Consider the following 27,301-nt stretch of genomic DNA (forward strand, 5'->3'; position numbering starts at 1 on the left):
ACCCTTAATGAGGCTTAATTGATTCATTTTCATTGATGAAGAATAACGCCACTAATGGCTGCGGTGTGCAGAGCATCGATGCCACGTACAGTATAGACTCCAACCAGTGCCAGGTGGATTGAGGGTGGGATGGAAGTGGTGGTACTGTCGCTGAGTTTGATGATTGGCCCATTGTGCTTGCTGTTGATTTAGCATGCAGGGGAATGAATAGGAAATCAATGATGGCTTAGGGAGGAGTTCTACTTTATTTAGTGTTAAAGGGGCAGTGCAACAGAGCGGTTGTCGTCTTAAGTTGTCATCTTGCTGTGTGTACAGTAGCTGGAGAGGATTTGGCAGTATGACCTGTGCTTGTTCCATTTTCCTTTCTTGTCATTTCCTATTTCCTTTGTCTCTTTCCTCCCTCTCCTCTTTTCTCATGTCCTCATCTCTTCACCTTTCTTCTAATTGTTTATGTTTTCTTGTATATTGGTATTGCCTCCTTCTATTTCCTTGTTTCATTTAATTTGTTCATTTCTTTTCCTTTGGTTTGTTTCCTTTTCTTATCTTGTACTTCCTTTTCTTTCCCAATATCCTGCCATACCCTTTTGTCCTCTTCCTTTTTTTTCCATTTCTTCCTTCCTCACCTTCTCAGTTATTCTCTTCTTTAGTCTAAACTTTTTACATTTGTCTAAATTCCTCTTTTCTTCTTTCCCAGTAGGCCACTATCCTGTCATATCCATGTCCTGTCATCTGTTTCCTTTCTTCTTACGCCTCTTTTCTAATATTTGCATAATTTTCCATTGATTTCATTTTATTTCATCCCTTTTTTATTTCCCATTGGTTTGTTTGCTTTAGTTTCTTTTCTCTCGATTTCTCCTCCTTTCCTTTCCCAATATCCTGTAATGTCCTTTCTACCTTTCCCCTTTCTTTCATTTCTTCCCTCTCTTTTTTCACCTTTCCTCTTTCTTGTCAGAAATCCTTTCCTTTCATTTTCTTGCGTTTCTATATCCATAGAAAGCCAGCAGCATCCCAGTAAAAGAGACAGCGACCTAGTCATCCTTCACTAATGGTAACCACACCACTTCCTGCCAACACAGACTGAGAGGGGGCATGATGAATATACACCCTGATTATTATAGCACTACACACACGCACACACACACACACTTACAAAGACACACACACACACATTGGCAAGTGCACCCTAATGTGTTTGTCTGTGCGTTTGTATACACACAGACAAACACATTAGTAATTGCTCTTGTCTTCATGTCCTAAAAGACACCCACCTCTGTCCCCATCTGCCTTTTGTGCTCTCATGCATACATGCAGACAGTGGTGGACATCACACACATAAACACACGCACACACACACACACACACACACACACACACAGTCATACACCCTCAAGCATCATCCACAGCCTCTCAACGGGACTATGATCACCCTGCTAGAATGATAAAGTTAGTGAGACATCAGTGCTCCCTCAGACATTTGTATGTGCGTGTGTTTCTGTGTGTGTGTGTGTGTGTGTGTATGTCTTTTTCCAATGCTCTTTGAAGCCTGAAACAGACTTGAGGAGGGGGGAAAACAAAGGTGGGCCAGTGCCAGGGAGAAACTTATGGCACCATTCCTCTTCCCCTAGCTGGGCAGAGGCATAGCCTTTACTGAGAGAGAGAGCCACCTTCTGTCAGTGTGGGAGGGGGGAGGAGGAGGGGAGAGAGAGGGATGCAGGGAGAAATGAGAGTGAAAGAAGTAGAAAGAAAGAAATGGAGAAAAAAGAAGTAGGCAATGAAAAGCAGAAGAGACATTGGTCGCGACTGTCCATCATGTCCACCTGTATGGTGATAGGAACTCAGGTTTTGAATCTTCACAAAGGAAATTAATTCTCCAGAGTCTGTAAGGCATCAGCTAGTATTTAGGCTGCATTTGAGAAAAGTGTTGTTTTTTTTTTCTTTGGCAGCAATGCCCTTCACCCGATAGTTCTGGAGGAAAAATCTTCACAGCATGAAGATCACTCCCTGAATAGATACCCTGAACTTCCACACCCCCGTCATTCAAGAAAGTGCTTCAAACAAATAGCTTTAACACAATTCTGCACAATGGAAACCGCTACCCTTTCATTACCCAGGTTGAAAAAGGGAACTATTTCCCCTCCTCCTGTTTTTCCTCTCATCCTCTCTTCTTTTTTTTTTTCCTCCTCCACAACTCCAGTTTTAGTGCGGGCGTTCACTAATAAATATAAATGTTTGTGATTAGCATCTCTGCAGCACAGGTGCATGTTTGTTGCGAGGGGAGGCTTGTTCATTAATTTTCAGCCATGAAAAGTGCAGCGCGCCATGAACGGAGAGTCCAAATCACACACACTGATAAATGAACGCACAGATTGTTAATGTACCATTGTAAGGCTGCTGCCTCCACCAGCTTTGAAAAAAAAAGGGCCTGCTGCCAAAAGCAGGGCTATGAGCGCACAAACACACACACATAAACACACACTGGGTCCGAGAGGTGTGGCAGGACGCTATTCAGAGGTGTAGATTAAACTGAATAGAGCTTTAGAACGGGTGTGTTTTTTATCCTTACACATATAGCCAGGGATTATTTAGATTATATAGACAAGACACCCCCTGGTGTGTGGCCTCTGGCTTGCGTTGTCTAATTAGATTTGGTAGAACTGGTATCTGCTGGTAACAACAGCACCAGGAACCTTGTGTCCTGGTAATATTTGGTGCTAAAAGTGAATTTGTGTGGGGTTGTTGCAGGATTGCACACCCTGCATGGAGATGATTTTTTTTTATTGTCATCATGATGGCCATAATCATGATTTCATATCTGGATTAACACCCATCAGTCCGGGTTGACATATTTGCTCAGGCGTGGACACAACACGTGTGCATTGTCAGAATCAGCACATACTGTATATTTTAATTAGATAATGTGTGCTAAATCTAGAACCGATCCTCAATATGTTTTTTTTGAGATACGGTCGCAACTGTAGTGTTCACAACAGGAGAGAAAAATACAGATGAAGAGTAAACAAAGAGAAAATAAATAAAATCTGCCTCAAAATGGGTTGTTTTTCAGGAGCTGCAAAAATGTTTTAATAGGGGACTGCTGAGCACCTGCCTTAAAATGTCGTTTCAACATCTCCCGAATGCCATTTTGCTTAATTGACTTGGAAATGGCCCAAATGTATTGCTGAATGCGATCTAATTAATATTAATAATAAATGCCATTATTAACATCAAAGAACATCTGGTGCCCCTGTTTACCCCACCGCCTTATATGTAACACATTCTGCTGCTGTTTTCATCTCACAAACATTGCGCGGGTAAACAACAACTCGCTTTTCTTTCATTTTGATTTTTTTTCACGATTTATTCAGTCTTTGGTCTTCTTTCTGTTGCTCGCTGGGGTCAGTCGTAAAACAACATGTACGAGGTGAGGACGCTGCGTAGAATTTGGAGCACAGTTGCTCTTTTCTGGTTCCCCCTCCTTTCTTCTGCTTGTTCTTCTTGGTCTAGACCTGGTTGTTGTAATCCCTCAGAGACTTCTCAGATCCCTGGTGTACCCACTTTGAAAAAAATATTGAAAATGAAAAAAATAAAAAAAAACAAAAGCATCTGCACACTAAAAGAGCCTTGCATTAGGACTTTCTCAATGCCCATAAATCATGGACCAAATAACTTTAATCTAAAATTTCATTAAGTAGTCCTTGTCAGGTAGTAAAAGGAGGGGGATAATGCAGTGGTGTTTAATGATAATTGGTGTTTGGTTAATAAATTCTGCGAGTTCAGATTACGTTTTAGCAGTGGCTGGAATGCTAGCATCAGCAGTGTAACTAAACCTCAAATTGATTAACTCGCATGAACCAGACGCTCACAAAGATGGCAGTGGTCCAAATCAAAAAAAGAATGAGAGGGGAAGGGGGTGCTGGGAGGTGGTGTGTGTGAGTGTGTGTGTGTGTATGAGAGAGAGAGAGAGAGAGAGAGAGGGAGAGAGGGAGGGAGAGAGAGGGAGAGCAAGCGAGCATCAGGCCGGATGGTGTTGTGTTGCTCTGGTGTAAGGAAATCAAGTCCCCCCGGGCGCATTTTTAAAAGCCTAATGCCTTTCAAATGATGTCATCACATTTTACTCTTTCTCTCTTTCCCCTCCCTCCCTCCCTCTCACCCAATCTCTCTTAATATCTTTCCCCTTTTCAAACTGTTTCCGTCAATCACCCCCTCCCTCCCCCTACCCCCAGTTATTTGGCTATGGGGAGAGGCCGGCGGGCTTCGACGGGAGTCACGTGAGGCATTAGAATAATGGCCGAGCAAGAAGCAAAACATCTTGTGTTTTTATGACTGATGTGCTTTTTCCCCCCCAGTTTTATTTCCTGAAAGTGATATCATACTAATCAAAACCACAGAACGTTTAGAGTGCAAAGTGTGATTGAAAGAGCACCATTAAGGAACTGGCAAAACCCCTCCCCCCACCAAGCCGCACCCCCGGCACCGTACGCACAAACAATCATTGGCTTTGCTGTTTATTTTTGCTGTTGTTGATGATTTTTTTTTTTTTTTTTTTTTTTGTCCTCCAAACTGGGTGTGGTTGCTGTAAAGGAGTAGGCAGCGTGCCCTATCCCAGGGGTACCGGCATGAACACAGACGCGCACACACACACACACACACACACACACACACACACAAAGATCCTTATCAATTTATATATTTGTCAGTCAGTCGTGGAGGCTGCCCTGGTGGCGTATCCCCGTGGTGGATGCATCGGTCGATCCGTTGCAAGATCCTGGTGACGTGCGGTCGGAAGGGAGTGAGGTGTCTCACACACACACACACACGCACACACACTTACACACACAGTTGCACTTTCGCACACAGTTTCTCAGAGGGGAGTGTGAGTGCAGCAGACAGCAGGCAGAGTGACTGATACTCAGCCTGCCTCCCAGATGGCCTGCTCAACTCTGCTCCAATCTGATCTCAGAGCCTTTGTTCTGGCATGTTCCATTACGCTGCCGTGACACCAGTAAAGGCAGAGGGGAGAGGAGCTGGTCTCAGATCAGATATAGCTGAATTATACATGTATTTCTCTTTTTTTTTTTTTTCCTTCTGTGATATTCTTGTACTAGCAGTCATAGTTCTGCGCATGTCATGTTTCATCCCGGGGTAGAGGTGAGCTTCATAGACGATGGTGTAAAACTGTTTGGATGTTTGAGTCTGATGGGAGGATTGGGGAAAAAAGGAGTTGTGGTGCCTTCAATGTTTAATTAAAAGGTATTCTTTGGTGATTTTATTCTGATATGAATGATGATCTTTCTGCTGGATTAATGCCACAATATGAGGTTTGGCTGAAATAAAACACGTCAGCTCAGCGGCGGCCTTTGACACTCGCAACAAATTTAGCATTGGTGTGTAAATAGGCGTCTTTTATCAAATATTAAAAATCAAATGATACTCCACAGTTTTTTTCCCTGTGATATAATGAAGACCACAGTTAAAGTCAAACACTGGGGAACATCTTTTTCCTTTGCTTTCTCTGTATGTTTCAGTAATTTGTCTAATTTGATGTATATTTTTGTGAAACATTTCTTCAGTTTAAGGCAAACCTGCCAGCCATCAACAATTTTTATATGTATTTTTTTGTGTCGTAAATGATGGCCTGGTGTCAGTTTTTTCTCTTTTTGAATGCATAATTCTGGGCCAAATGTTCAAATTTAAAGATCCTGAATTTAAGAACAAAAATGTCAGGTTGTTTAATTGTGTGAGCGAAGTGAAAGCGTAATAGTAGCTCGTCTTTACAGGCTCTAGCAGAAAAAGCCAAAGGCTCACCTGTTACAATCACTTTAATGTTGCACGTCCTACAGTGAATCTTCTTTGCATGAAAAAAAAAAAGATGAAAGATGGGGAACGAAAATCAATACTCGGAGGATAGTTACAGCTGGGTGTCAACAAGCGATCGAGTCTCTCCCCACATCACACACCCAGCTGTGAACGATGATGCCTAATATACGGGGTGACCTTCAAAATGTCATAAATGTGTTGTGCAATAAAGTGTCAATATTTGTGGTTATATGGAGCAGGATGACTTTTACAGTAATTGGAACAGCCGCATTAAAAGCTGCGGATCAGTCAACTGATTAAAGACAGGCATGCTGGACACCCAGCTAGTGACGTGCATTCTCAGACGTGTGCGTACCTGTGGGTGCGCGTGTGCATGCACTCGCATTGCATGCATGCACACTCAGGAGGCGAGCAAGGAAGTACACCCAAAGTTCTGTTTTACCTTTCTTTGTAGTGTGTATGTGTGTGTGTGTGTGTGTGTGTGTGTGTGTGTGTGTGTGTGTGTGTGTGCGTATGAATGTGTGAGGCCCATTTATTATTGAAGGGCTGTTATATGCCAGGAGAGCACACTCTTATCCTCTCAGTAGTGTGTCTTCCTCTTACAGGAGCACTATTAACCCTGACACACAAGGACGTGTGTGTGTGTGTGTGTGTGTGTGTGTGTGTGTGTGTGTGTGTGTGTGACAGAGAGAGACAGACATGCAGAGCTTGTGTGTGTGTGTGTGCGCGCTGACTGTTTGGAAGTGTGGTCTGGTGTTTGTCCTGCTTCTAATCTGTGTTTTGGATTTTTTAATTTTAGCCCCATCTGGGGTGGGCAGGTGGGCCACTGTCTGTTACACGATCTGGGGAATCTTTGCCAAAAAGGGATCTGTACAGTAGACCGCTCGAAATATGTTTATGAGGAGGCGACTATGGCTACAGTATGGTGCAGTCCTGGACCAAGCACTGGGGGAATTGTACTCGATTTTATTTATTTATTTTCTGTCTCCAGGCCATCTCTTAAATGCATTCAAATGAAAATGCAAAAGAATAGAGTGGGGGCGCAGCTGATGTGCTCACACAGTACTGAAATTATGCAGAAAATTATATTTTCACCTGTGATATTTTACATACAATTTGTGTTTAGTACAATTTGCATCAAGCTATGCAATATGTTGTGTCATCCAGGCCACAAGAGGCATCATGATATACAGAATTTGCTTGAAAATGTTGCAGTTTTTAAGTGGATTAAAGGACATATAAAGAAACACAGTGCAATTTTCAATGTTACATTTGAGCAAATGTACAAATTTTATTAGCTGTGATTTAAATTTCATTTGTGCAGGGCCAGTCCTCAGTCTCTATATTATACATGTGCAAATAATAGACAACCATGTTTAATGCCCCTCTGTATAAGATTTGTTTTTCTCAGTCATCTCTTTCCACTTCCCTGTCTACCATCACATCTTGTGTAAAATGACGTTAAACGCAAGACAACTTTAAACCAAGACCCACAGTTTAACATCTGCTTTTAAAACCTAGCTGTCTCCCGGCTTCTTTCTCCTCACCAGTACACAGAATGAAACCACACAGTTCCCAGCCCGAGCAGAGGCAGCTGGTATTTAGTATCTGAGTATTGTCACAGACTTACATTTAGGTTGCCTTTCAGTTTCAGTTGTGATAAATAGCCTTCAGCCTGATAGCAGCGTTGCTGAATGGAGTTGTGTGTTTAGTGTCAGTGTGGAAGAGGACTTGCTGACTTGGGTCTTTCCATTCTGTAAACCTTATTTGACTCCCCGACAGAGGAGGGGTGGAACGGGGCGGGGAGGGGGGCGACAGAAAAGAAAAGATTAGGCTACTGTTAAAAAATGTTCCTTATTGTGCGGCATGGTTGCCTAAGTGGGTTGCTCGATTTTGATTCTTCTTCTTTCTTTCTGGCTTCCCCCCCTCCTCCCCACGCACATACCAAATCATGTGCCAGATTAGAAAATAAATAACATTTTTAACTCTATTTGTGCTTCTTTGGGTCACATGCACAGTGACATGCTTTTTTTTTTTAACCATAGAGGCCATAGACTCTGTCTGTGTGTGTTTATGATGAAACATAGCCATGACTACCACAGACCAAATCAGCCATGGCTATATTTCCTCTGTGCATCTGTGAGCCTGTGCATTTCTTTTCTTTCACCTCAGCAAAGAAGAGATCAGAGTCGACGTTACCGACGATTTCAAAGTTCATAACTTCTCACGCTGGCGAGCTCCTTGCCTACCAGTACGCTCAGATGAATTAATGCTGATATAGATATGGCAGCCTGCACAGAAAAAGAAGCAAAAAACAAACAGATCTGCGTTGTGTGGGTTGATGTTGAACCTCCTGCACAGTGACGTCCATCAAATGCTATTGGAACTGGTACAGATATTTTTAATTTAACAGCTACAAGATACAAGACATATCAAGCATCTGTTGTGTATTCCTTTTTGTTTCTTTCAAGTTGTTTTCCCCCCTGTGTTTTGAACTTAACTGTGTTGCTCAGGCCTTTAAATTCTGCACTCATGACTGTCAGCACATCACAGGCTTTTAACCATCCGTACAACAAGGCCACTGTGTACAATCTGATGATGACACCTTCACCTCAGATTATGCTGCTGTCAACACATTCCCAGCTCGTCGTCAGTCATTTTAGATTCATATTCAGGAGGTGATTGTGTTGATAACAGACTGCTGTTGCACTAAACTGTGCATCATCGTTTTTTGGCGTGCGGAGGAAGCGGCAGAGGGCGGGGTCAAAACCGTTATCACCCTATCATATCTCTGACAGCTACCTGTCAAAATCGGGTCGCAGGAAGAGATGCGAGGAGATCCTGCGATGCTGACATAGCCAAATGTATCTCTCTCTTTTTTCTTCTTTCTGTCTTATTTTGCATTGTTAATTTTCACTGCAATCCAGCATATGCTTAATAGGAATGACGATGATAGAGAGGATAAAAAAGAAAAACAGGAGGAGAAAGGAGAGGCGGCGGTGGTGTTGAGGGTGTGTGTGTTTGAGTCGGGGGGGGGGGTGTATCTCAGGACTATGGTGTTTCTAAAGAAACTGAAAAGCTTATGAACTGTCAGCGTTCTGTCAGGGAGGAAAATAGCGCGGCCCGTGAACCCGTTTGATGCGTTTGACTTTGTGTGGCGTTCGCACATTTGAGCAAGGGAAACGAGGGACAATGAGAGACAGACAGAGGAGAAGGAAAGGGGGGGGGGGACGTGTTGTAATGTGTGGAGGGCTGGTTTGAAGTGGCACTCAACACACCTTCCATTTGTCTCTCCCTCCTTGTGCCGTCTCTGTGTGTGCTCCAGATGTTGGGGAGGACTTGGGGAAGGCAGCGGGGAGCATTCAGCCGTCTCTGTCCCAGCATCGTGAGCGGAGCCTGGGCTCGTCCTCCAAGGATTGCCCCTACTGTGGCAAGTCCTTCCGCACCTCCCATCATCTCAAAGTCCATCTGCGGATACACACAGGTCAGTACATCCACAGATATCACGTCTGCAGTTCATAGATTGCATTTCTCAGGCAATTAAACATTTATTGTGCTTCATGCAAAATTTACTTCACTACTTGTACTGACATTCCTTCTGGGGTTAGCCTGACATATTGGTTTATGAATACTGGTCTAATCAGGTATTGGAGTCTAGCTGCTTCTGATATGATGGATACGATGCAAATTAATTGATTGGATATTAGTTTTACACTAGATGCTGCATTTGTTGTCTCTGGGATCCCTCTGTCTCCCAGACTAAAACAGAGTATGTTAAGAGAAATGCCAAGATAAGAAAAGAGAAAGAAAGAAAGAAAGAAAGAGAAACCTACTTACAGTACAAACTACCTCCATCGTAAGTGCACAGATGGTCACAGTTTCCAAATCACAGTATCGCAATGTCCTGAAAATAAGTGGTACCATAAGAACCCAGTGATCCCAGTTCATCAGTGACACATACTGTAATTCTCACCTCAATCATTATCCTGTTTAGTCCACAGATATTTTCTCTGCAGTCTTGATCAGATGTCTGACCGTACTGCATTTTCTTCAAGTTGACATAAAGACAAATGAATGAACTATTTACATGTAGGAATACGTGTTTCCTAACAATGTCCCTCATTGAAGCTTAAGGCTGTTATTATTCTGTTTCTTCATACACATCATTTCATTGAGCTCTAATTAACACAACAAGGGTTCAGTGTCCTCCGATGACATCACTCAGAGGGCAATTTCACACTCGCTAACTCTCAATAACTTTCAAGCCAAAACAAAGCCGGCCTGTCCACAGTTTAGGGATATGCGTGAGAGGATGTGTCTAATAGATTTAGCTTTATTTTTCAGTCAAGCATCCTAACCCTCTGAGCTCTGCCCATACATCTCAGCAAGCCGGGCTCAGGCGCTTCTGTGACAGTCTGTCCGCTGGTTGTTAGTGAGAGGTTACGGCTGCAGTCAGAGTAATGATGTGGACTGTGGACAGTAGCCAGGGTTCAAACCCTCTGCAAGGTACAAACGCCCCACTGACTATCCAGGTTAAAGTCACAATTAGACCACGCGGGGGTCACCTTACAACAAGGACGCCTGGTTCTAGCTAGTTTGTAAGGTGATTTCCCACCTCTGAGTTGCTCTCACATATACTTTGTGTTCCTTAACTGGAGAGAGTGAATTTAAATATTTGGAGACCTTCCAATCTGTGGTTAAGGTGGGGAAAGATGTGCATATGGAAAATAAATCTGGTTGAGGCATGGTTAGGGGTTAGGCAGCATACCAGCGCACCACCCTCCCACACCCCAACTTTCCACCTCGCTACATAAAGACAGAGAGAGCAATAAGCAGAAAATCATCACATTTGTTTGGAAGCTGGAACGAGATGTCTCATCTTACCAACACTTCCCTAACCAGAGACATTCTGCATTTTTGCTCCCTTTTTGACTTAAGCAATGAAACAAAAATTAAAATTATTGTCGTGAAAATGTACATTGATCAGGTGCAGGCCATTCATGTGGTGATGCCATAACTGAACATTTGCAGGGAGGAAATGAGTAAGCAACAGGATCAGTCGAAAGCCCGGACACTAAAGGTTGCCTAAAGGGTGCCAAAGGGTGTTACAAAATGTTGGAATTTGATGGTCTGGGAATGAGAACAGGTTGAGATTGTTTTTTATTATATATCATGGTGAGTAATGTCACATTTGACAAAGCTTAAAACTATGCTTTCTAGAAAATAGAATTGATTTTTGCCAGTGTCACAATCATGTGAACACAAATACAGAGAAAACCATGCCTTATAGTAATTTTACCTTCTGTCTATCAAATATTTCTACCCCTCAATTCCTCAAGATGTTCTTGAGTCCAACCCTCCCTCCTTTTTGTTCTTTTTCTACACAGAATAAACACACATTGTACCTCAAATCTTGAAAGAAATGAGAGTAAAAGCTTTGTACTTTAAAATTCTAATATGTCTGTTCACATAATTAGAATCCCTTTGTTAAAGAGTGCATCCAGGTCACAGCCCGGGGTGGCGGTGGTTTTTGGGGGGCATCTGTTATCGGGGTGTTGAGTGAGGTGAGTTATGTCTGCTTTGAGTAGTACAGTAAGGATACCCATGAGGGCCATATTTTATCATGGAGGAAGCAGAGACCTCAACCCAGGCCTGGCCTTAAATCATTTGGCAAAACACACACGGACAAGTGAGCCCATCTAATTTCATCCACATTTCACCCACACTTATCCATTCATATCTCAGACATACTATGAAATAAAAGGCTTAGTCCTGAACTGTCTGCATTCAGGAGCAAAAGCGGTAAAAGTTAGTAAGGATGTTGTTTTTTGGAGTGGAATGTATCTCTGGATGTGGGCCTATCTAAACACGGCTTTCGCATCGTCTTCTGCACATGTAGAGAAAAACAGCTTGATGCATCCTCAACATGTGGCCTTTAAATCATCCCTATAACCTAATCATACCATCTCCACTGTGACATCCTGATTACATCTACGAGATGACTTTTACAGTGGCTAAAGATCCTCTCTGGGCTCTGGTGACAATGCGCAGAAATTCACAGATGACAGCCAAGCTCCCCTTCATCCTAATGCAATGTGAGTGACACAATAGAGTTTCGGTCGAGGCAGCATTGTGCAACACAACGCCGAGATTAATGAGTGGCTAACACCAGCTTGAAAGGAATGAAGTGAATTTAAATTTCTCCAAAAGTTAAAGAGCTAATGTTACAGTATTAATTTCCTCTTGAACAGTGAGTGGGAAAATATCCATTAGCAAAATTAACCACAGTTTTCTAGGTAGCTAACATTGTGCGGCTGTGGTGCTACAGTGTGGGGCCACAGCTAATGAACACACTGCAGAGGGTGATATTTCATTATACAAATTAATGCTCACATTTTAATGGGAAAGTCACATAATGAATCTAGGCTTCAGTGACAGCAATTAGAGGCCCAGATTGTCCCCTTCTGGACAAGGCACTATTTAGCAGTAAGCAGCTGTGTGTAAAAAATAAAAAGGTCCTCGCTCTTGACAATAGCCACACATAACTTCAGGCAGGGCCGCATAACCAATAAGAGTCCCTGCTCACCTTTAAACGAGGAGAGGGGGAGACAAAGAGAGGGAGGAAGAGAAAGGGGAGAGGCAGGACTTGCCCATGTCACTTAACCTTAACCTAACCTTGTAATCAGGATGAATCAAGAGGGACCTGTGATCTCCCTCTCCATTCCTCTCACCCCTCCATTCCTCTTTCTTCGTGTATCTCCCTCCTAATAGATTTTTTTTTTCTCAGGGCTCCCTTTTTTCATTTTTTTTCCTCCGTTTCTTATCTCTATTATACAGTTTCTTCAATACAATAACACTAAATTGACTGTATTTTCCATTTTGTGCACACTGATATACAAAGTCCATGCATATACTTCACATGTATGATTGTCCCCTCTGTGGCAGCTGAGCTGTTAGTCCTGCCAGAATTAGCAGCATGCTCAGCTCACCACTAACCTCTTACTTAAAGGCAATATTAAATCTATTATTTTTCATTGCCAACAAATCCCATGAAAAGACCAAAACCAAGAATGAATTGATCCCACTACCAAGGAGTCAAATCCTGATATATCTTATTCCTCTGTGCACAGAGCTCCATTGTTGTCTAAACACTATTAAAAACACATCAATGAGGCACACTGTTGCCCTGGGTGACATGTTAATTTATTATAAGGAGCACAGTTTTTGTAATATATTTTGAGTTAATCCCACATATACCATCCTGCTGCTGTAAATACTAACCAGAGCACCATATGTGTATTAATTCACAGCAAATGTACTGTTTACTCCTGTTCCAGTAACATTTGGCAAAAATTGCAGCACAAACTAGGTATTTGTGAGCTTTTTTAAAGATTTGCATCTTCTTTAGGAATGAATTGTAGCTTTTAGCTGACTGCCACAGACAGGATAAGGAAGTAGGAAATGATTAAAAGATGGACATTGATGCTTTACTTCTATTAATGGCATTTATTAATAATAAGGAATATTCCAGCCTTGGCCAGTGGACACATTTCAAGTTCTTGTGTGCATATACTGTGCACCTATGGTGCTACTTTGCCCTTTGGGAAAATTGAACTGTTGACAGCGTTAGAGGCATTCTCAATTCACCACTAAACTCTCACTTAAGGAGATATACGTATAACAGATGTAAAACAGCTTCTATCCATTATTTAGTCTCTGAAACATCCAGCTGGTGTTTTTTTCCATCCTTCCGACCAAATGGAAATTCATCTTCCAGTATGTCATATCTATTAAGCCACTTTAATTGCCCCTCTGTACAGGTTTGCGGTATTTAGCTTTACTTGTTTCTATGGCACTGTCACAATTCACACAAAGCCAGATGAAATCAGTACATGCAACATGAAGTGCAAACACACTGTGGAGGAGCAGATCCCAGTACAGCAATCGGGACAAAGATGATTTATAGCCACAAAGGTGTCACTTAGATGTTTATGAGCTCCAGTTTTTCCAAGTCAAAGCTAAGAAGCCTGCAGTGGTGCATTTCTGAGCCTTCTATCATTCACATTGCCAGGAACAAAATGTCCAAAGTAGTTCAACAAAGGCAAGACGGACAGCAGCAAAAAGTTTATTGTTCTATTTTTAACTCCCAAATAGCAATTTTCTGGTTTTGTGGCGGCAGTGATCTGTCATGTGGCTGGGAGGTTGTGCTGTTTTCGCTGATATCAATTAAAAGTGGATTAACGGGTACATAATGACCTTTAGCAGTAAATTGTGTGTAATGTTGCAAGGCAGGATACAGTATATTCCCCAGATGTCACACCAGGCCCCTGACGTATGATGGAGCAGATGTCTTAGCCAGTCCAAATGGCCCTCTAAGACACAAACACACACATACATACACACAGGCTCAGGCCTACAACCATGCATAAACATGTGTTCACACACATTCCAAATGGCGCACACACATACATAAACACAAGTAGATGCAGAATCGTACTTGTTGTCCGTCTCACTCGCTCCAGATGTATTTAAATGCTTAATTTTAATGCAAAACTGGTCTAAACTGACCATATACATCAAAGGAGAGTGTCAAACATACAACGTTCTGTGCTTTTCATTCTCATTTTACATATGTAGATGGTACATTACTCTTTATTTTCCCCCCATGAACATTAACAACCTTTTATAAGGGAAGAAAAGACAGAGGATGAAAAAAAAAAAGATCAGATCAGTCTAATTTCTGTCTAATTTGGCTCCTAGAATATCATTTTGTCCAGTTAGAGGAATTGAGAATGATCATTTGCATCAGGGACGTTTCCTTATTAAATCAGCACTGAGCCTCTGTTCGGCAGCTCACAGGAGAAGCACTTATTGGGTTAAAAGCTCATCTCGTATGGTTTATTTTAAATATACTCTATGCCTCATAGCCACTCTAGCGTAAGAGAAAAGATATCAAATCACTGTCTTTCTATCTATAGTCAGGGCTATCTGTCTCTCTGCACGCTCCCTTCCCCTTTTTTTTGTCTCTTTTATTCTTTCTCTCTCCTCTCTTCAGCATTTCCACCTTCAATTTTCTTTTGTATACCCTCCTATCCGATTCTCTCCTGTATCAATATTGTATTGAGTTGATGTTTGTGGCCCTGTATTTGAGAACTCTGCAGTAGGTCTGCAGATCGCAGAGTCTTTTTCTGGAATGGTGCCCTCTAAATAATGATAAATTACTTGAGCAGTATGCCATTTGCTAATTATATCCATGATTTACTACACCGCCCGACTTAAATCATTCAAACCAGCCTTGCGTAACAATGCCTTTTTTTCTTTTATAAAATGGTTTCCATGTGTATAATCTAAACATTTTATGGCCATATACTGTATATATAGAAATGTGCGTACACACAAAACACTTCAATCACCCCTTTTTATTTCTTTTTCCATCAATCCCCCTCTCTTTTCACACAGTCACTGTTATCCCTTTAACAGAAATTCTACTCTGGGAACTTTTTATATGTATATAAAAAAAAAAAAAAAAAAAAAAAATCAAGCTTAGCATTTTTCCCCTCTCTGTTCATTGTTTAATGAATCCAAATCTGGCTCAGACTCCAAGCCTATTATAATTGCTAGCAGGATGTGTTCTATTTCAACATAAGTATCATTCCAATGGAAGATCCACTTCTGGAATAATTCAGAATAATGCTGCTGTTATACCATTATTAAGAATATTCATGAATATGGATGTGCAGCATAAATAAATATATGTAAATGTTACACGACAGATTCACCCCTCTTTTACCATAATATAAATCTCTTTGATCTGTTAGTCTTGTAGTGAATCATATTGTTCTTTATCATAGGGCTTCACTGCAACAAGCATGTGGTTCGCATATGTTGCCTGCACATTTCTTTTCTGTTTTTTTTTTAATACCCATTGACTTATTTTTGCATCGTAGTGTATCATCCATATTTTGTTCTCAGTGCACCGCAGTGTGGCAGTCGTTGGGAGATCTTATGCCGTGGCTGATTTATGCTTCTCAAGATAAACTGCAAATAGGGAATGTCCGAGAAATTGCACACTCACTCGCCAAGGCACAGGACAGACAGCAAACGAGGCCAGAAAAGAGGCATGATGACCCCACTGCACAGCCGTGCACAGATGCACAGAGACCATGCAAACACAGATAGCATCGAGACAGTTTTGTTGTCAGTTGAAAATATTATCTCTTGTAGTGGACTGAAAGCACCATATGGTGAAATGTTTTTTATGGTGTTGATGTGAGTGATGGCTCACTTGGCGGGGCTGGATCGAGCTGGATCGACCCATATTCAGATGCCTACTCCACACCCCCCACCCTCGTCCCAGTACGCACACACATATGCAATAACACGCACACATCAAGTGGAGCAGAGCCGGTGTCTGCGGAAGAGCAAAACATGGGATTGTTAGCTGAATGCAGGATTCTCTTCATTATCACTTTGTGTTTATTTATTTCTATATTTATGTATTTATTGTGTATTTCATTGTCTGTTTTATTTTTTCTTTCTAAACTTTTTTTTCTTTCATCTTTTTTCAGGAGGTAGAAATTTGCTTGTGTTTTTATGCCAACTAAAAAGGGAGGCAATTGTAAAATAGCCTCTTTTTTATATTACTTCATGAAATGCATATCTTTTTTGTGAGCTCTACTCATTTGACCTAATTTTCTTTGTTCGGGGAGGTTACATGACCCTAGGGTCCACATTCCCTGCTCCAATAAATAGATTTTGATATCCAGTCAATCTAATAATCAGGTTAATTATTCACTGTTTTCCCTGCCTTTCCCTTTCTGTTTCTCTGTCTCTTTCTTGGCCTCTCAGGAGAGAAACCCTACCGGTGCCCTCATTGTGACTATGCCGGCACCCAGTCTGCCAGTCTGAAGTACCACCTGGAGCGCCACCACCGCGAGCGCCAAAATGGCTCCACCACCTCAGGCCCATCCTCCGGCCACACCCCGTCATCTGACCACAAAGAGGATCATGGGAAGACAGCCGGTGGCGGCATCTTTGCCCGACCAGATGTCCTCCGTAATGTTTTCAAGGGCATGCCTCCCAACCTAGACTTCAGGGCAGGTCCATTGCTGCCACATCAGTGGGCGTCGGCTGGCATGATGTCTCCGCACGACCGAGAACGTGAGCGGGAGCGTGGAGACCGCCGTTTCGACTCAGCCTCCTCAGCTGAGAACATGAAGACCGGCGATGGCCCGTCCTCCCTGGTGTCTACAGCAACAGATAGCTTCTCCGACCTAAGCAGGGCTTACCAAAGCATGATGGGAAACGGAGTCCACTTTCAAGGTTCTCTTCAGGCCTTCATGGACAGCTTCGTCCTCAACTCCATGAAGAAGGATTTGAAGGACAACCAGAGTCCAGCCCAGCTCCAGGCCCATTGCTACCATGATAATGGTGAGCCCAAAGCAAAGCGGGCTGTCTCAGCCGACCAGGAAAAAGAGGACAAGGCTGAAACCAAACAGAACTCAGAGCCTGGCAAACCTGGGTCCCAGTATGAACCACTTGATCTGTCTGTGTCAGTCCGGCCTGAGTCTGCATCTGGATCTCTCCCCGGCTCTTCAGTCACCATCCACGATAATGTGGCGTGGCACGGTTGCCTCTTCTGCTCCTTCTCCACCTCCTCATTGGAGCTCATGGCTCTGCACCTCCAGGCCAACCACCTGGGCAAAGCCCAACCTCAGCGGTCTGACACAGGCAAGGAGCTGCATGGAGAGGCTTCTCCCACCACCTCCACCATTCACTCCTCCAAGACCTCTGGTGTGGCCCTTGACAAAGATGGAGATAGAGATGGAGAGAAAAGCCATGGAGGCTGGAACAACCACATGGACCAGCCCTACAACCCTTTCCAGAGTGACTTCTACAGGCGGTTTGGTGGTTTGTATGATGGATCCCCAAGGCCCAACCAGGCCCTTCAAGGTTACATAGCTCCAGCAGAACAGGATCTGGAAATACCTAGCCAGGCCTTTGGAGGAGCATCTTCAGCAGGGGATGAGCAGATGGGTGAGAGGGGCTCCTGCGGAGATGCTGAAGAGGACCAGATTGGCTCAGATGATGAGGTTGTAAAGGCTGGAGTGCGCAGTACTAGTGGGACCCCCTCAACTACCCCCAAAAGACAGCAGCAACAGAATCACTCTGATGAAGAAGAAGAGGGAGGAATGGCTGAAGAGGAGGAAGAAAGAGATGATCATGGGCGAATGGACATGGAGAGAGAGGAAGAAGAAAGCCCAGCTTCAGACCACCTCCAGAACCACCCCAAACAGCTCCAAGATGACTCTTCTCTGCCTCCAAGGAGTGGAGCTAGTTTGGCGGCATCTTCCTCCACCATGAAACCACTTTCTTTGGTTCCCCAAACCAAGAACCAAGCTCTGGCGCTGGAGAAGCAGTGGCAGCAAGGCCTGGGCCTCTTGTCTCCCGGTGGTCCTCCAGGACTGTTGAAGGCTGAGCAGCAGGCCCACCTAGAGAAGCAGATGAACATGCTGTCTGTTCTCAGAGCTTACAGCAATGAAAACCTTCCCGCATTCAACGGCCTGGGAGGCGGAGCATCCGCAGGGGGCATGAAGAGGCCAGATGCACCTGGTGAGTGTATTTAACCCCTACTGGCACTGTAACTGCTGTAAAGCTCACAAACATTCACAGACAACTATACCAGCAGAAAACCACACACATAAGAAATCATGAATACACATGTGTTTGAAACGCAAATCCAATTTTCCCAGCACTGCATAGACACAAACACTGAGCACACAAGACAAACACATATACATTTCTTTTCCTGACACCCACCAAGGAATCTCAGACACTCACTGAAGGTCTTGAGATTGGCTCTGAAGTGATTTCAGCCTTATTTCAAGCAAGTTTAGAAGCTATCAGCCTGGCGACTAGCAACAGATTAATCTTTATTACACGTTTATATTACTGTGAGTGCAGCGCCTCCCTCCCGCTCCACAGCATGGAGGGAATAACCCGGGATGAGTCAGAGCAGGACCTCAGCTCCCCGTGCCACCTTCTGCACATGTCTCTTAACTATCTTAGCTCTCATAAAGCTGGCTCCCAAAAGCCCATTACTTTATAAGACTCGTCGATCTATGACCCTGTGAAAAATGAACTGTCAACTTTCATGATTCTGCTAAGGTTACAGCCGCTCCTTGAGACTGAAGAAGGAAGTACTTTTTCTTTTTTTTTTCATTTCTTTTTTACAATGCTCTTTTGCTGTTTAGGGGTGGTTGCTAAAGTGTTTCTATAAGAAGAAAGTAAAAACTCAAAGTTGGTGTTGAGCTTTGAAACTCCAAATTATACTCACTACAGAGTCAGGAAATGCATGAAAAGGAAAGATTACTTAGCTCTGGTGGTGTAGCCGACATCCAATCAGTGATAACTCCTTCAGAATGGAAAGGGAGACATTTGAATGAGGCAATTGCCCATATTAAATTCAAGATTGCAAATAAATATAAAAAAAAAAAAAAAAAATTTACAAAGAAAGGATCATTGTTTTAGATTCAGTGCTAGATACAGTATGTTGTACCTGGATTAATGTACAGTGTTTACGTAACTGCTATCATAAAGATGTCCTATTATGGCAGATTTAATATCAAAATCCTGTTTGTTTTTTTTTTTTTTAATAAATATTGTTTCCTTTGATCTGTTTTTGTCCCCAGTGTTAACTTCAAGCTGGCCCAATAGTCTTTTTCGTGGATATTTTCCATTTGAAATGTGGAGCTCATGTTTGCAGGCACACACTCATAAAGATATACATTAACCTATAATAATAGTGACCCCTTTGTTAATGAAGCATATGTTCATCCGACCTTTCCTTCTGACAAAATATTATCCGTTGTCATGGAACCAGGCTCTCCGCATAGCTTAACATTGTGCAAGCATTTTAACCACGCAAGACTGATATATGTTTCATTTAATAGAGAAATGCCTCTGTGTGAGAATGCCCTACTTATTGTCTAATCAGAAAGCCTGTGAAAGCGAGCTATGTAATGTGGGCAGTTCCCTTTGCAACTAGGAATGCTTGACCTTTATAGATAAGGCTCTCTCTGTGGAACAAAAGCCTTTCTTACATGTTGTTAGTTTGTCCTAGTCTGAGTCAGGCATTCATTGTAATTAGAAAACCCAATGAATTATTATGTGTCCGACTTCCTGGAAATACATATTCACCATTCAGATCTGGAGGACGGCACAGACAGTACAGCATGGAGAATAATGTAAAATATTATAGGAAACACAAGAAAAATCATGCTATGCTTGCATAAATGAGTGTTACTTAATGTAACATTACCTTAGAGAAGTTGCCCTGCCAAACTCCACTGCCATCCCAATCGCCAGCTATCTGTGTGTACTGCTGATATACAGTACATGTGTATCAGATAATACAACACTGTATCCCATATTGTACGTCAAGCAAAGCTCTTCCAGCTACTGTTACTTATTTCGAACGCATCGTGTATTCATATCTGTATCGTATTGGGCAAGTTGAACTCACTATGAGGCAGAATGATACTGTGAAAGGGAGATGCTGGAGTGATGTGATGGGTCATTCTCAATACAAGCTTCCTATGAAAGCTCAGGTTTCTTCACAGTCCATGCAAGTAAATGAACTGGAGGCTCTTGCCGCCTGTAGGTATAAGTGTGTGTGTGTTTGTCAGTGTTAACCCTGTGATGGACTGCACGCTGTAGCCCCCATTTTAACGGATACCAATATTTATTACTAGTACTATTGCCGCTGCTACTACAGACTCTCCACTGCTTCCACAAGTACTGTTGCTATTATCACTATCATTACGGCTACTACAAAACAGCTATACCTTTGCTGCTGCTATAACTTCTAACCATTAGCAGCAACATATACTTGAATATATATAGTTAAGTTGTATGTAAAAGTATTGTGTAGCCCAATGGTTCTTTCTCTGTTATGTCACAAACTGGAGTAGTGAGTCCATGCAATTTTTACTTTTATTTATTCACTTTAAAATAAAAGTAAATTATGAAACTGGCAACACAAATCACAAGACAAACCAAAAGATAGTCACAAAGAGTCACATGAGCAAGCTGTTTATAAGGAAATGAGGATGAGTCATATGATTGTGTCCAAAGGAGTGTAAATCAGTGCCCACCTCGAATGCCAGATGGTTTTGCTGGTACACAGAAAAGACAGGAACATAGAACAGTGAGGAGAATGGTCAGCAGGAAATGAGGTTCAAACCACTGACCCAAAGTACACATCAATATGTTGTTGATAGCTTGCAAGCAAGTCTAACACAAGAACTTCAGCTAGACAAAGCAAACTCACAACGCTCCATCCTCGCAAAATTCCAGCTACCAGCACACAAAACTGGAAGTGACACATAAGCGCCCAACCGAAGTCGCGTACCCGGTGGTTCCTCTAAACAAAAGGCTCACTATGAACAAAGTCGTCCCGATATGCACAGCACAGAGAGGAAACCAGGCTACAACAGCGCTCAGACAAAACCAACACAAGCATGAGTTTTATTATTAGAACTATCTCACTACTAATATTGTAGGTCCTCACCTAAAGCAAAGTCTATAACAAGGCCTCAAATCATTTTATCACTTTTATTACTTTATCTGCAAAAATACTGAAAACTGTGGCCAAATAAGTGCAGTGAGATAAAGAGTGTATTTGTCCCTGGAATGCAGTGAAATGAAATGTAGCATAAATAATATCTCAAAACTGTATTAAAGTTCAGTACTTGGGTAAATTTACTTCTCGCACTGTTGTTGATACTACTGGCTCTACTACTGTTGTGGCTGCAGCCAGCTCGGCTTCATGCTACAGTTGTATGAAAATATGAAAATAGACACACTTGTTTCATGGTAAAATGCACTTTTACAGTCCCTCTTTATGTGTCCACTTGTAAACCCCTTGTGTTGGGGGTCACCCGCAGCATGAAGAGCAACAACCACACATTCCACAGTTATTTGGTGGGTGGAGAAGGTGGGGGTAGCAAAGACGTCCGGAAAACTCAATTCAGACCAGGCAAAATGTGATTATCTGGAGTGGGTTTGCATTAGGTTTGTATGCAAATACGGCATAAATCATTAATATCGAAATTCTCCCCTGAATCTGTGGGAGCTGTTGTAGGGCACGCGCTGCACGTCTGGAGTGGCCGTCTCTTCATTAGTATGCCCAGAGGAGGGGAAAAGGGTTACAATGCGCATGAATCTACTTGCACTCTGACACATAACAGATACACACATATACGGATCCACACACACATTGTCACACGTTTGTAGTATTAAACCACACCTCCTTAAATTGGCCCAGGAATTGCATTTATCAATAAATGTCATTAACAGCAGCAGTGGCCCTGAGGTCTCTGTAATCAGACAAGGTATCTGGTTACTGAGGTACAGTACGCTGTGTAAAGATTGATATGAACCCGAACCATTTGCTGTACTGTAGATGCGTTTAAAGCAATCAATACTTGGCTGCAGTGGAGACCTATCTATAGCCATGCATTATCAAACATGAAGTATTACATTATTCAAACAGTGCTGTACATGCCATGACTGCTTGCGAACATTGCTCCTCACATCGTATTACTTACATTACCTCACCCCCCTCGTTCATTTAATATATTAAACGTGGAGCAGGACTTCAGAAGGTTGAGATTGACAAGCTGGAGAGGAAGTGTTGATAGAAGTGTAGGACTTAGACGAGCGCGTTGAGGATTGCAGAGGAGAAAATGGCAGAGCTCATAGCCGAGCACCTCTCGCAATTTGAGAAGTAGGCTACATAAACAGGGAGTTAGTGGATGGGAGAGAGAAAGAAGAGAGGGAAATGCTGTATATTCTCACATCAATTAGACCCATCACTTCCAATTTACAAGTACTCTCACATCGTGCTCTGTAGTTCTCCTCGTAAGTGCTGTTGTTTGTTGGTGTTTGTTGTTGATAAAAACTCTCTTTGAGAGTCACCTCCTGTACACACATCCGATGACAGTAAAAAGTCTATTTTTGAAAACTTGAGAGGATGAACACCCTCTCAAGTCAACAGGATGATGGTGCATCACTGGCTCTGTGGAGCGGCAAAAAGCACAGCAATGTAGCAACAGTGCAACTGTCTCAGTGAGTCTGTTGAATTGTATGAAATGACTGAAAGTCCGCTCTTGTAAATAATTTAAGCATTAAATAAGATGTAGGTGTTAGTGTAGTAATATTGATTTGGAATAGAAATTCCCACTAATCACTATGACACTGAAAAATAGCTTTTTGAGATGTATTCTATCTTTCATTATTTATTATTTATTCTGTAGATGTTTGTGTGTGTGTGTGTGTGTGTGACCCAGAAACGCACAGCACAAACACACTTGCAAAGCAAACAAAACAACAGCGTGGCATTGCCTCACCACACAACAGACTTTAGCCAAACTTGACTTTAGGCCGTCATCACGTTTGTGGCAAAGAAAGTGAGAGAGGGCCTAGTTTGACTAGTTGACTCCATCCACTGATGAAAGCCACAGCATGTGTCTGAAAGGCAGAAGTCCAGTAAGTGGCCCTTGAGTTAAGTTCACAAAGTTTTAAAAGCGGGAGCGCAGATACTTGAAGTCGGGCTTCATTTTGAAGACAGCGTCATTCATCTTGTTGCTAACTGTGACTCTTTTGCAACAACATCCCACAACTCTACAGGGAGAGATCCATCAGAAACAGCAGGTTTTCCGCACACCCTGGCTTCAATGAATTGAAATGCAATTCAGTTACAAGCCTTTTTTTGATTTAAGCAAGGGTGTGGCTATAATTAACATGCACCAATGATCCTACATTGCCCGTTAGTTACTCTGACATAACCATAGCCGCCTTTAATTGAAAGCAAAGTAGCTTGGAACACTTCTCTGGTGGCTGTTGAGAGGCATTCTAGGAAATGTAGATACAATCTAACTGAAGAGAAAGCAAATAAAGCTGCTTGAGTGGAGAAAAAGGGAAAAGTAGAAGAAAGTAATGATGCAGAATAATGTTCGAACATCCATGGGTGATTGTTTAAGTCAGGTAAAAGCACAAAGCTTTACTGGCAAAACGGTTTTCCTTGCGTCAGAGCAGCTCTCAAGAAAATCTGCAAAGAAGGTTCAGACTCATTGTTGGGCTCTTTGCCTGTGCCCTAAATGTAAAACCCTGCACATTTAATACAGAAATAACGAGAAAGATTTTATTTGACTTTTCCCCTCATGCACTCTTGCTGTGACGTCCTTGGCCTCGGCCTTTTTGTCCTAAAACCCTTACATTTCTGTAGCTGTGTGTGTCTGTATGTGTGTGTGTGTGTGTGTGTGTGCATGGGGTTAAGGAAGTTTGGTTTTCATCTTAAATAGTTGTGTCACTAGTGGCCAATTACCTCTGTCAGAGGGAGTGCACTCCTGCCTGCCTTCACTGCGCGGGATCTGAACCCATGAGTGCTGAGGTCATATTTTAGAACTAGGAATGCACAGGCCACACGCACACACACACATGCACACACATCTGTACGCTCACGGAGAACAAGGCATGCTCGCAGAGTGAAGTGCTGGATATGTGTGTGTGTGTGTGTGTGTGCGTGAAGTTCTGTAAAGCACTGATTGTAATTAAAGACATATGGTGGGATTGGTGGGCTCACTGCGAAGCGCAGATGTAGTGGATCACAGTCGGCATTACTGGTGTAATTTTCACGTTCTCTGGTTTAAGTGGAAGAAAGGTAGGCATAACAAATGAAGCCACACACACACACACACAAACGCACACACACACACACACACACAACATATGCTGGCGTCAGTGCGACACAGGCGCAGAAACCAAAACTGTGTCCACAAACAGCGCTCACAGTTATCACTCATTAATGCATCCCGGCTTGTATTCAGCAAAGCGCTAAAAGTGAATATTTGGACTGAGAAGAGGTTTAGGGGAATCTTTTGGCGGAACACGATGAACACGAGCGTATCTTCACCTGAAAATAAGAATCGATCTGTTTTCGTCACCTTAGGGTGAGCTCTGTAGCGACAGAGGGTGCGGGTCCCCCGTGTTTCTACGGTTGCCCAGAATGGACAAACAAACACTGGCTCCAGAGAGCGCCTTTTGTGTTCTTCACACGTTTCACAGCCACCATAGGTCCTCCTACATGCTTGGTAAGGGAGGGGTGTTCAGTTAGTCCAAATCTGCTCATTGCTAGATGCCACTAAATCCTATGCTGGACCTCTTAGTAATTAGTAATTAACAGTCATTTTTATTCCTATTCAGAGACAAATAAAAGCTATTTATCAAATGTCTTTGACACCTGAGACACGTTTGGAATGACTGTACAAAACCACTGGACATGATGTGTGGCATTAACTGAAGCAATAGGTTGTTTTTAGCATACTATTTGCATTTGATTTGAACATTTGATAGGATGTTACACCACCTTTTATCGCCGTGGTAAACAACAAGAATAATATGTTTTGACGCTGATTTTGTTTGCAATCACTTAGCGTGCTTTCTCATTGTCTAAATCCTCCCTATTATACCATTTCTCAGATGTATGTCATCTACCAGCTACAGGATTTCTTTCCTCATCCATTCTGGTTTCCTTATTCTTTCCATTTCAACCAGTTTTCTTTTATATGACCCTTTTTTTATCAAACAACATGTATATAAGTAAACCATATTTATCTTTAATTTCATTCGTTTATTCATCTTGCTTATTATCTAATATTTAAATTAGATATTAAGGATTTCACGATTTCAGGATTGAAGTTTGAATGTTTTTGCATAAAATAGGTATAGCCTGGCCACCACCCTGGACTCCTTTCTCAGATAACATCCCTTTTATCTCTGTTCTGTCTGACCGATCGAAGCTCGCACACCTGCATGCGTGCACTCACACTCACAAACACACACACAGGCGCGCACACACTCACATTTAAAAGTTGTGATAATGCAAAACCTGGTAATTGCCAATAATATTGTCCTCATCAGGTGGTTAATTACCATGAATTTGGTTGCCGTTGTCTCCAGCAAACACGTGCACACACACATAAACACTCACACAAAATGCTTTGACAAGTGCAAAAGACCTAGGGTACTTATTGCTCCCAGACACCCCTGTGTTTACTAATGAGCCAGACAGACAGCTTACCTGCATAGCGGAAAATATTCTGTATGTTAAAAAGGTCTGAATGTTGAGAACGATGACACCCGAGGATCCTCGTGGGGGCAGGTAGTGCTTATGGTCTGATTTACTAGACACACTCTATATTGAGGATGCATTAAGGCCATGGATAGATAGGTATAAAAGCTGCCATCATTCATTTAACCAGTAGACTCTAGTTGTTAGATGGTCGATGGTTAAAAGTCTCTTTTTTGACGGATACACACAAACTGACAGGATTCAAAAACAAAACCAGATGAACATCTAAACTCGTGCTTTTGTCCTTTCATTGTGGCTGCACCATTATTTCTGTTTCCTTCCCATGCTCACTGTAGACATTTCTGCAATACAGTACTACATCAAAAGCATCAAGGACATCCAGTACCATATAGCTGTACGCTTTGCTTTCTCGGAAACATCTGAAAATCTTTTGTTGCACACTGTCAAATCCTGTAGTATCTGACTTCAGCAATGCTGTAAGCTTCAATAGGTTAGACTGTTCAACGATTCTTCCAGTCGTCGCTGACAGTGCGGTGACACCCACGCAAAGAGCAGGATCGGCGTCTCTTAGCTAAAGGACAATTCTCATTTTTGTGGGTTTTGGCCCTTGTTTTTATTGGTCATGGTAACATTATACTCACCAAAGTCATTGCTAAGATCTGGGAACGCTGCAACAAAGTCCGACAGGGCAAGAAAAAAACAAACAGATGCACAATCAGATTAGGTTAGAAGAAAAGATGATAGATTAGCTTTATCACTGAGATTATTTGGAGGTGAACTGAAAGTGGGTTATTCCCCACTGCACAGGAAAACAATGTGCACAGCAAATGTGCTGGGTCAGAGTTGAAACAGGAAGTTGTAGATATTCATAACAAACATCTTGGGTAATACTTTTGCAGGTTGCCTTTGCTTTCTCTTCCAAAAACTTTTAGCTCAAGAGAAGGTCTGTTTAATGTAAGCCTGCGTGACTTTTATTGAACAGCAGCCATTGTGGCCACAAGTGACAATTGCAACATATTGGCAGATATTATAATATCATATTAGAGGGGAGACCTATGTGCATTTAAAAGAGCAACTCTGAGTTTTATTCTTCATGAGTTGTGCAAAAGACTGTGTTACTCCATCTTCAAAGCGTCACACACTCTTTGTTTAAAACTTGTCACCTGACTGTGGGTTTATTTATCAGTCTCACTTCTTTTTAGCATTCCCAGATCACAGCACTTAACTGAGGGAGTGTAATCGTATTATTTGGACAGAAATGATGTACTAAAACAAAGTGATCTTTTTCTTAAAGAATTCCCTCCGTGATCAGATCGCTGGTCTTGGGTC

At 42.3% G+C, this 27,301-nt stretch overlaps 1 protein-coding gene across 5 annotated transcripts in view; it reads left to right on the forward strand.

The window, feature by feature from the left end:
• znf536 (zinc finger protein 536) overlaps nucleotides 1–27,301 on the forward strand; it is a 218,457-nt gene that overhangs the window by 135,478 nt on the left and 55,678 nt on the right. For all 5 annotated transcript variants that reach the window (XM_041945162.1, XM_041945077.1, XM_041945246.1 and 2 more), the window contains 2 exons: nucleotides 9,143–9,301; nucleotides 16,666–18,429. In XM_041945162.1, the coding sequence (XP_041801096.1) occupies nucleotides 9,143–9,301; nucleotides 16,666–18,429 (1,923 nt within the window). The remainder of the gene's footprint in view (nucleotides 1–9,142; nucleotides 9,302–16,665; nucleotides 18,430–27,301) is intronic.

Source organism: Chelmon rostratus, chromosome 1 (genome assembly GCF_017976325.1).
Source record: "Chelmon rostratus isolate fCheRos1 chromosome 1, fCheRos1.pri, whole genome shotgun sequence".
NCBI classification, from domain to species: Eukaryota; Metazoa; Chordata; class Actinopteri; order Chaetodontiformes; family Chaetodontidae; genus Chelmon; species Chelmon rostratus.